Source organism: Patella vulgata, chromosome 4, assembly GCF_932274485.2.
Source record: "Patella vulgata chromosome 4, xgPatVulg1.2, whole genome shotgun sequence".
NCBI lineage: Eukaryota > Metazoa > Mollusca > Gastropoda > Patellidae > Patella > Patella vulgata.
This window is the reverse complement of record NC_065882.2, coordinates 82296488-82308184: the sequence shown is the minus strand read 5'-3', so window position 1 is coordinate 82308184 and position 11697 is coordinate 82296488. Positions and strand designations below refer to the sequence as shown.

Below are 11697 nucleotides of genomic sequence, written 5' to 3'. Positions count from 1 at the left end.
AATATCATGTATTTATTTTTTCAGTTTCAATATTGGATGTATATGCAAATAACCCAGAAAAAGATCATGTAATAACAAAAGAAATTATAAAAGAAAAAAAGGAAGAAGAAATGGCTGGAAAAATTGATGATAGAGCAGCTTTTTCTTGGTGGGTAACTATTCAATTCTACTAGAAAAGATTGTTATGCTATTTTGAAATCTAAAATTCAGTTTAGTATAGTAAAACTGTACACGTCATGTATGAGCAGAGACAGAATCTTAGTTAATGTAGATATCACTGTCTCATCTGTGGCAAAGCAAACCAACACATGAAACAAAACAAATGTAATTAAAGTAACATTTTTTTAATTAATCAAAACTGTCTAGTCAATTTAAGCCAACTAATACATTGCCATTTTTTCTTCAGTTACCCACCTCGGAGGATCAAGTTGGAAAGGGCTATTGATATTGTGGAGACGTTTTCTCACAGATCTTGCTTATCAGACAAAGACTATGTAAGTACCATGCATATTTGCTTTTTAAATCAGGAACTGGTTCTATACACTTGGTGGGGGGGGGGGGTTGGATGGACGTTAAACCCCATTTCTCTCTCTCTCTCCTAAATATTGAGATTTTTGTTTACTTTTAAACTGCATATATTCAAGGTATCAGGAGCTTTTTATGGCTCCCGTACAATTTTATAAACATGAAAGACTGTACCTTTTGAATATTAAGCCATCAAATTATTTTATAATTTTGAAAATGAAATGAAATGGGGTTTAACATCCTACTGTTTTGCTCATAAATTGGGCTAATGAAGACGGGCATACGCCATACAGTGTGCTATGAAGGGAATTTTGCCCGGGCAGCGGCGCTACAGCCAACTCTTATATCGAATTCCAATTGCCAAGGAATCTTTTATGTGAACGCCAATGTGTACACGGGACCTCGGTTTTTTGTCCCATCCGAACGACTAGACAGCTGTCCTTGTCAGGTCCTCCGTCCTGTATCACTGGCAAGGGGAAAACACGCAAAATGTAAGTAACATATATATTTGTATTTTTAATCAGGAAGTACTTCTATACACTTGCTTGGTAATCTAGTTATTCTTCTTGGGGCAATGCCTAGGACTCTGCTGTTTCAAGTACTTGGCATGCTTGATTTTTGCCAATCACATCCATTGATTTCCTTCAAGTTGCGATAGGCCCTACATGTATGTGTATTTTTACAGTAAATAGCAGTAAAATAATGATGGACAGTATTTTACTTTCAAATAGATTTCAGTAGATTTTAAAGGGTAATATCCAATTTGTTGTCAATGGAAATAAAATAAGAATGGGTCCAAAAATAATTAGACATTACGCAAAGTTGAAACCAAATAGAGACTCGGTCTCGATGTGGCAAAATAAATTGTTTATTTAAACGTTGTGAACCATGGAACGTATTCTTATCTCCTACTTTTTATTTTTTAGGCTGGAACACCATTGAAAGAGTATTTGCTGTATGATAACAACAAGAAAACCCAAGCATCAATTTATTTTATACTTCTGGGAAAGAATGCATTTGACCCAATTTTTAAATATTTATTTTTTGTTATTAATGTTAAATTTTCTTCCAAAACACAATTAGATTTTAATTCTCTTCAGAAATGTATGTATAATATAGCAAGTAAAGTGGCATATAAATCACTTAGAATTTGGTCAGAAATCATAAAGTATTTAATAGGCATTACTAGAAACCAAATGTAGATCAAATACACCCAGAATTACAAAAAACCTTGACCTACATAAAGGTGACTTTCCCTTGCTTATGAAATGAAATACGGTTTAGTATCCTACTTTTCTGTGTTCTTAGAGTGATTCTGCCCTACACCCTACTCTTATATCAAATATTTCAACTGTCAAGGGTTCTTTAACGGGAACCCGGGGGGGGGGGGCAATGATTAACACGCACACATTTGATCAGGAAGTCTGTCATTGAGTCAAATAATTCAATTGTCAAGGCTTCTTCTAAGTGAACGCAGTGGGGATGGTTTCGATTCCGGGAATGGGGGAGGGGGTGGTGGATGGCCGAATGGTAAGCATGTGCGTGCGGTATCATACAGCCTGTCATTGAGTCAACTGGCGTGGTTTCGAATCCCCGGTTGTACGTGACAAGGAGTAGGGTCGCCTGTCCAATCTTGTGGGTTTTCTACGGGACCTACGGTTTCCTCCCACTGCTAAAGACCCCTATGCGCAACGAATTATTGAAATAAAATTAAACCATATGTTAATCCCGAAATGACCTAGTTTGTGTCAAGTGGACGTTTAACCCCATTTCTCTCTCTCTCTCTCTTTCGATTCCGGGCTTGTACCCAATTATCCCTTGCCATATCCAAGACCACTGACAAGTGGGAACTATGCCGGAAAATCCAGTTGAAATTTCTCGGCCAACACCTTATACTCACTGAACCACTGTGGCTTATGACTTGTGATTGTATATAAATTTTTTGTACATATGATATTTTTTTATTTCAATCCTGTAATCTTGATGCTTTGCTTCTTTTATTTACAAAATATTCATTTTGTTTGGGTTTTTTTAATGAGGAAAAGGTTTTACATCATTTTATTACTCCTGCAAAATAGTGCATTTTTCTTTTGTTAGTTTTCTGTGTATATTAGTTATTTCTATATGTCTCACAAATCACTTGTAGTGTGATTTTGTAGCACTTTTCAGTTTTTGAAATTGTTTCAATTTAGTGCATAATTAATCTTAGTGCTTGGTTTGGATGTTATTATATTTAGATATTATTTGAATTATATATTTTGGAGTATGGGGTAGGGATACTGTGTACATATCTTTATATTCTCAGTTCTTGTTTTGGGGTAAAGAACAATTTATATAGCTATTTTATATTTTGTGATAGGTAAAGTGTGTGGGGTTAAGAACAATTTAAATAGCTATGTTATATTTTGTGATGGGTAAAGTGGGGTGTGTGTGGGTGTGTGTGTGTGGAGGGGGGGGGGTCATTATATATAACACAATATAATTAGTATTAGAATTCTCTGTTTTTCTGTTAACATTTCAAATATCTATTTAGTTTTGATGTATTAATTTACTTTTTCCTATGATTTTATGAATAAATAATAATCTTACAAAAACAAAAACAAATTTTGTTTCCTTCTTTTATCAAACTTTACAGGTCTAACAGGGCAAAGAGATGGGTCCTGCATAAAAAGGTTGCTATACGGTATATAAATTGGGGAAAAACACAACACAAGTTTTTGTGGATGGTTATACACAAGTTTGTATGAAACCACACAAGTTTCAGAAATTTCAACACAAGTTTCAGAAATTTCAACACAAGTTTCAGAAATTTTAACACAAGTTTCAGAAATTTCAACACAAGTTTCAAAAATTTCAACACAAGTTTCAAAAATTTCAACACAAGTATTGTGTAGATTTTCACACAAGTTTCAACACAAGTTTGTGTTGTTTGATAAATTTTAACACAAGTTTTGTGTTGTTTCAACATATAACACAAGTTTTGTGTTGTTTCAACACAAGTTTGTGTTGTTAAATAGAGACACCTTACTTGTGTTGAAAACAACACAAGTTTGTGTTGTTTCAACACAAGTTTTTTTTCAGTGTACATGAACAGTCCAAACTGAACGACAGTCGTTTTGTAATACAATATCATTTGAGATCTAAATTTTAATATTGTATTCTGAATTCATATTTTATTTGTAACTCATTTTGGACATATATTAAGTGACAGATTAATTGTAATTCTAATCAAAAAGAGTTATGTATTGTATCACAGTTTTCGCTTTCTTGAGTCTACATGTTATTATTTTATCGTTTGTGAATCAGTCATTACTAATGACTTTAGCATTGTCTTGTCGGATATGTATTTCTTTGTTCATTACAAATGGCGCCCGAAGCATAGAATACACGACTCGTGTATCCTTTATCAAATGTTCATTATGTCTAAAATATCGGATATTAGGACTCCGTTTTTTCATGCAAGATAAGAGCATCAATTTTGATTGAAATACTGAATTTGTGTTTTTAATTTCGGATATAATGCCAAAACCTTAGAGTCAAGGGGTAATTCTGATACGTTATTGTTGTCTGATTATATTATTGTTCACCTTATATTGTAAATGGGCTAGTCCTATAAAGTTCATCAGGATGTTCCGGCATGGTGCAGGACGGGGGGCCTGATAAGGGTAGCTGTCGATTAGTTCGGATGGGACGGAAAACCGAGGTCCCGTGCATAACATTAGCATAATGATTCCTTGGCAGTTGGAAATCGATAAAATAGTAGGCCATAGTGCCGCTGCCCGGGCAAAATTTCCCTCGTAGCAAATTGTATGGCGTATTCCCGTCTTCAATTGGATTCTTTCCAAATGTGAAGCACTGTGGACATGAGACGACGAACCCTCTTTTTATTCAGCGTTCTATGAACTTCCGAACAATAAATGTGATGGCAATAGACTAGGCTACAGTTTTGAACAGATTTATGCAAGCTTGTGAACACGATAGAGATCAGATTCCTTTAAGGCTTAATGGGTCCTTATCAAAATCGAAGTTTTCATATTGAATAAGCTGCTGTCGTGACATATTTCCGTATTTCCATACTTTGTGTGGTTATCTATCTTTGTATATACCAAGGGTCATAGTCTGTTGTACACATGGAGAGAACAGATTGTGTAATCTACTAAAATTTAAAGTTGAAGGGTCCAGTGAACTATCCTTTATTTCCAGGTTTAAAGTTATGGAAAAAACGAAACAAAATAGGAGAATAAACCAGCAAACCAGGAAAGTATATGGGGACAAATGTGACTATCAAATCAGGAACTCCCAGAAAACGGTCCGTGATACTAGGATGGCACTTATCTAATCAGGACTTTCACACTGTGTAAAAAACTATTTTCACTGATCAATTGGCACCGAAACACTTTGTTGGTTAACTATGTTTTTATATCTCTGTAACACCCAAAATACAATGGTTATATACAGGAAACTACACACACAGCTATGATATCAAATATATGCTAAAGAGAAGTTTTCTACCCCTAGCCTGTGTTTTGCGCTGATGTTTCTCAGCCTCTCAGTCGAGGAGGCTGTGCGAGCGTCCTTCTGAAACTACGAAATAATGCCTAAAGAAACTTAAATCCCGCACGTTCATTATAAAGAGGATAGGTGCCAAAGTCATGTACTGACCCCCGGCAAAGAGGCCCGGTACACCGTTATCTGATTGGTCAGCTGCACAGAAGCTACCCTAAATTTCAACAGTGTGTACTTATATGGGCACCGAGGAGGGCAGGTGTCCACGTGTCTAAACCATTGATTAACAGACTATGATGTCATTGCCGGACATATCCTTGTTAGCCTAGTTCTCCTTGTCACTGGTACTAGTTAACTACTTCAATACATTAACCTGAGTATCTCCCAGAGAACTTAAATAACCTCTACAGTATATAGGCCCTATAGTATTACAAACAAGAGCATCACTAACGCTGCAATATACGTCCACATTCCAGCTTTGATTGATATGGTACTTTTTAAAATGAAGAGAATGAAATATGAAATGGCTGTAATATGATCAGAGGCAAAGAAGGCTAGGCGTCGGGTTTGTTTTGCCAAATTTACAGACAAAATACTAACAATAAAGTGGGTGTGACACTGCCCCAGGAGGTCGGGGCAAGTATCAAAATAAATAGTTGCTGTCTTTATGGTATAAGGAATAAATATGCACATTTCAAGATGATCCATTCAGAATTGCAGCCTGTAGACGATAAATACAAAAACTGGGCGTGGCTCTGCCCATGGGGGTTGGATATGGAAACAATATAAATAGAAACCATCCTGTTATTGAAATGGCAACATCAATAGTTGCCTTCCTAAGGGTCTAAGGAATAAATACACCAAGTTCCAAGATAATCCATTCAGAATTGTGGCCTTTGTACGTTAAAGGCAAAAATAGGGCGTTGCTCTGCCCCTGGGCGTCGGGGCATTCACCATGCCCTTAGGCTCTAAGGAATACATATGCCAAATACCAAGTTGATCCATTCAGAATTCCGGCTTGTAAACGATTAACATAAAAATTGGGCGTGGCTCTACCCCTGGGTGTCGTGACATGCAGTTGTCGTCCTTAGGCTATAAGGAAAACATATCCCAAGTTCAAAGACAATCCATTAAGAATCGTGGCCTGTAGGCAACTCACAGAGACACAAAGAAAAAATGGGTGTGGCTCTGCCCCTGGGGGTTGGGCAATCACCCAAAAAATAGCGGTCATCCTTAGGGTATAACGTATAAGTATAAACAAGTTTTCAAGATGATCGATTAAGCATAGCAGGCTGTAAGTGACATACAGACACACAAAAAGAAAATGGGTGTGGCTCTGTCCTTGGGGGCTGAGCATTCACCACAAACAATAGGGATGTTCCTTAGGATAGAAGGAGCAAGTATGCAAAGTTTCAAGGTGATACATTAAGAAATGCGGTCTGTAGATGACAAACAATGAATATAAGAAATGGGCGTGGCTCTGCCACTGGGGGTCGGGCATGCACCAAACACAATAGGGATCATCTTTAATTAGGGTATAAGGAATTCATATGAAATTTTTTCAAGACGGTCGATTAAAAATTGTGGCCTGTAGGCGACACACAGACACACATAAAGAAAATGGGCGTGGCCTGGCCTCTGGGGGTTGGGCATGCACCCCAAACGATATAGGGATGTTCCTTAGGGTACAGAGAATAAGTATGCAAAGTTTCGAGATGATGCGTTAAGAAATGCGGCCTATAGACGACAAACAAACAAATACAAGGAATGGACGTGGCTCTGCCCCTGGGGATCGGGCATGCACTAAAAACAATAGGGATCATCCTTAGGGTATAAGGAATAAGTATGTAAAGATTCAAGATGATAACTTAAGGGTACAGAGAATAAGTATGCAAAGTTTCGAGATGATGCATTAAGAAATGCGGCCTATAGACGACAAACAAACAAATACAAGGCATGGGCGTGGCTCTGCCCCTGGGGATCGGGCATGCACTAAAAACAATAGGGATCATCCTTAGGGTATAAGGAATAAGTATGTAAAGATTCAAGATGATAACTTAAGAATTGTGGCCTGAAGGCGACACACAGACACACAAAAAGAAAATGGGCGTGGCTCTGCCCCTGGGGGTTGGGCATGCACCCCAAACGATAGGGATGTTCCTTAGGGTACAAAGAATGTGTATGCAAAGTTTCAAGATTATTAGTTAAGAAATGTGGCCTGTAGACGACAAACAAACAAATACTAGAAATGGGCGTGGCTCTGCCCCGGGGGGTCGGGCATGCACCAAAAACAATAGGGATCTTCCTTGGGGTATAAGGAATAAGTATACCAAGTTTGAAGAAAATCCATGAAGAATTGCGCCCTGTAGGCGAACCACAGACACACACACACACACACACACACACACACACACACACATACATACATACACACACACACACACACAGACAGGGGCGACGGCATAATACGTTCACATTATGAATGTGGACGTATAAAAATGGTTCAAGATCATCATTTAGCAACAACTTAGAACTTGCAAACGTGTCTTTTACGTATAACTCTTCATCAGACTCACAAATTGTGGAGTTTTCTCCAAGATATTAAATGTTTTATTAATATATATATGAGGGTGAAATGACAGGAATTGAAACTCACATACATTATCGCATTTGAAATAACAAATACACAGAATTTACAAATAAAAAATCATGATTAGTTGATGTTGATAACAATATCTAAATATGTATATAAAATTAGATGTAATTAATATAGTTATCATACGTTTTAATTAGGTATAATATTTATATGAAATTAGGTGTAATTAATATAATTAGTATTCGTTTTAATTAGGTGTAATTGATGTAATTATCATACGTTTTGATTAGGTAAATATACAAATATATCACGTGTTACAAATTAAACAGTTCTATTTAATCATTCATATATACATATATCCCAGGGCTACCATTTGCACCATTGTTGTCACATTTGATTATACAAAATATATTTTTTAAAAAAAAATAATAATCTGATATCAGCCATAACATATAGCAGAATATTTTCTTAATATTGATTTCGAGACAAAGCAACATTTTCTGCATATAGTTATAAATACATGGTATATCTATAAATGATGGATTTCTGTAGATTGCTAAGATAAATATACCGCTATACGACAATTACAGGAGCACAATTACAGGAAGTTTGAAAATAAATAAGCGTTTTTGATTTGTATCCGCTAAGCTCGAGTCCAAAGATTATTTGACCTACATGTTTGTTTTGATCTTCTATATTGCTATCTAAGAAAAACAGTCCAAGTGCTCATTTTCATTTAATTTGAATAATGGACATTTAATTTGATCATCTGTCATGTTGCCTCATTTAACAACCTTCTTTAAATTTAATTATCTCCAATATCGTCATCATGTACTAGGATCCGTTGTAGACATATAAAGTACTTATATCAGGAGTTAGTGTTTTGCTTTATTGACTTTGTTAGAACCTAAAGTAGTGTATGTATGTTGTGTGTTATCTAGTGTGGGATCTAATGTATCATACGTATTTCTTGTATTGTCTTCTGTATTAAACGACTGGTTTACGTAGTCTACATTACGTGTATTAGTTGGAACATTTTGATATCCAGTGGTTAATGTATCATCTGTTGTAGAAGTAGTCGGATTTAAATCTGTATTACAGTAAACATAATCGGGATCATTTTCTGCTTTCGGTTGACTTGATTGACATCTGAAATATATGTTAATGACACATTAGAGTGTAATAAAATGAAACCGGAAATAAACACCTATGGTTATCATTGTTCTTCTTGTACAATAATAAATCATAATGATGTTTGAATAATAATATGTTATTAATATTAGGAAGGACTAATTTGGAAATATGGACATGATTTTTCATATTGTACAATAATACATAAAAATGGCATTAAATAAATAAAGTTACATTAATTATATATTATTAAGATCAAGTAACATTGTTAAAGAATATATAATGTACTATTAACTGTCGTTTACAGTTAATTAAAAATATGATAGCACAATAATATATGTGATAATTAGCAGAAATTACCTTTTCTTGTAGAAATGATACGATACACCAACAGCTACCGTGCCTACTATACCACACAGAACACCAATAATTCCAATTACAATAGGACTTATACTGGTACATTCCACTATCTTTTCTGTTGACATATAAAGTCATATTAGTGATTATCAATTAATATGGTTTGGACATAATTTGATCTCGAGCTAATGACGGTTTTCACAGAGATCAACAGATGGACAAGACCAGTTTGGTAAACGGCATCGACCCGGTAGATAAGACCAATTAAGAGTAGAAAAGAAGAAACATTATGATACCAGTCGGTGATGCAAAGTAGGACTATAAAATCCATTTCATTTTCATGTCTCATGAGGCTGCAATCCGTGCTTAACATCACCAATGTAAATACCCGGATTGAAGTCACGTGTTTATATATGTCTGTTTATGTAGAATAGTAAATTTCTCATGAGCCTGCAATTCGCGCTTAACATCACCAATGTAAATAACCGGATTGAGGAGAATTGTAAAATTCAATATGAATTTCCTTCATAATACACAGTAATTAATAAGACATAACTCCCTCTTCTCCGTACCTTCCACATAAAACATTATAGTATTAATTCCAGTACCAAACAATAGTGCCACTGAATATTCAACAACTAAAATACATGTATTCATTTGGATATGGCTTATCCAGTGATATATTCGCTCAGTTGGGAATCAGAGGATATCCTGTATTATGGAGAAACATCATAAAGTGCAATCAAACACAGTGAATAGTGTAATTTAAATACACTGTATTATATGATTGAACTATATGACGTTATTCGATCAAAGGGGTTTTTTTTAATATCATTAAAGAAAAAGAAAATTAAATTTAAAATGACTATTACGAAATTGGAAAATAACAACATTAAACGTTACATGAAACCATGTTCACTAATTTTATCGTGTAATTAATTTGGAGACTGTACTTATAATTGACATACAAATAAAGTCGGTTTATAAAGTGAAACTGCAATGTGTTGTCAACATTTACCTGTTGAACAGGTTTTATCAGGTAAACTTCCATCCATACAATCTCCTGACTTCTGATCACATGTATCAACAGTTGTACCAACTATTGGTTTACAGTTAGTATTACATAGTTTATTACATGATGATCCCCATCTTCCATCTTTACATTCAGTACAAGAGTTTGCATTATCCTGATTACAAACAGTACAATTATTATTACAGTTGGTATCACACCGGTCTCCAGTTTTACCTTTAATACAAGATGTACATTTACCATCATTTCTATCACATTCACCAGCACATCCTGTACTACAGTTCATATTACAATCATTGCCATATCTTCCTACAATACAATTAATACATCTACCAGTATCCCTATCACATCCACCATCACATCCTGTACTACAGTTCATATCACAATCATTACCATATCTTCCTACAATACAGTTAGTGCATGCACCAGAACTCCTATCACATCCACCAGCACACCGTGTACTACAACTCACATTACATCCATTACCATATCTCCCCATAATACAGTTAGTACATCTACCATTTCTATCACATGTGGTGAGGTCCGTTGTTGGTTGACATCTTGTACCACATGTAATGTTACAGTATGGACCAGCTATATCAGGTTTACAGTCATTACATCTACCATCCATCTTAACACACCCTCCGACACAATTATCATGACACTGAGATTCACAGTTTGTACCATACCAGCCTTGGTTACATTCATTACATGATGACCCGTCTTGTTGGCAGGATCTACAGTTAGCAGGACATGATGATTGACAGTAGGGGCCTGTATTACCATCAACACAACCATCTGCACATTGTGGTTGTGAAGATGAAGAAGGAATATAACATCTACTGTTTATACAGTTAATACTACACGGTGATGTACATTTATCACCATAATATGTACCTTTACATCCACATTTCCCATCCAGTATGTTACACATTTTGCTTACACAACCATCACTACACTCAGATTCACATTTTGTACCATACCAGCCTTGATTACATTCAGTACATGATGACCCGAATTGTTGGCATGATTTACAGTTAGCAGGACATGGTGTATCACAGTAAGAACCTGCATTACCATCAACACAGCCAGTTGTACATTGTGGTTGTGAAGATGGAGGAGTGATAGAACATCTTTTGTTTGTACATTTATCACTACACGCTGAATTACATTTATCACCTAAATAACCGTCTTTACATCCATCAGTACAAACACCAGTAGTAGGATCACATTCATTATTTAGGCACGTATTACAAGGTTGACATGTAGAACTTGATGTACTGTAGTATCCATCATTACATTGTGCTGTAATTAGATGATTTGTGTGATTATAATATGTATTAACAAGGTTTACATCTAATATTCAAAACACAATGAATATTTTATAATCAGTACGCGAGTCGTGTATTCTATGGTGTATTGTTATAAACAAAGACAACATATGCGGAAGTAATTAATTAGTAATGACTGATACACAAACAACAAAACAATAATAATAAAACGTGTAGAATGGACTATGGTGGCGCAAACGACTATCGCGTAGGTCACCAAA

The 11697-nt window shown here is 35.5% G+C and overlaps 1 protein-coding gene and 1 long non-coding RNA gene across 2 annotated transcripts; one reads left to right on the top strand and one right to left on the bottom strand.

The window, feature by feature from the left end:
• Positions 1 to 13: 13 nt before the first annotated feature.
• LOC130012451 (uncharacterized) lies at positions 14 to 1737 on the top strand. Its single transcript, XR_008787888.1, has 3 exons — positions 14 to 148; positions 407 to 494; positions 1452 to 1737. It is a non-coding gene; the product is annotated as an uncharacterized LOC130012451 (long non-coding RNA).
• Positions 1738 to 10122: 8385 nt separating this feature from the next.
• Positions 10123 to 11425, bottom strand: LOC126819617 (cell death abnormality protein 1). The gene has a single exon (XM_056100496.1). It carries the CDS (start codon positions 11077 to 11079, stop codon positions 10123 to 10125), a length of 957 nt encoding a protein of 318 aa, XP_055956471.1. The 5' UTR covers positions 11080 to 11425.
• Positions 11426 to 11697: the final 272 nt, after the last annotated feature.

Excerpts from the sequence above, each read along its gene's own strand:
- LOC126819617 (XM_056100496.1), bottom strand. The coding sequence starts at position 11,079 with ATGTGTAACATACTGGATGGGAAATGTGGATGTAAAGGTACATATTAT.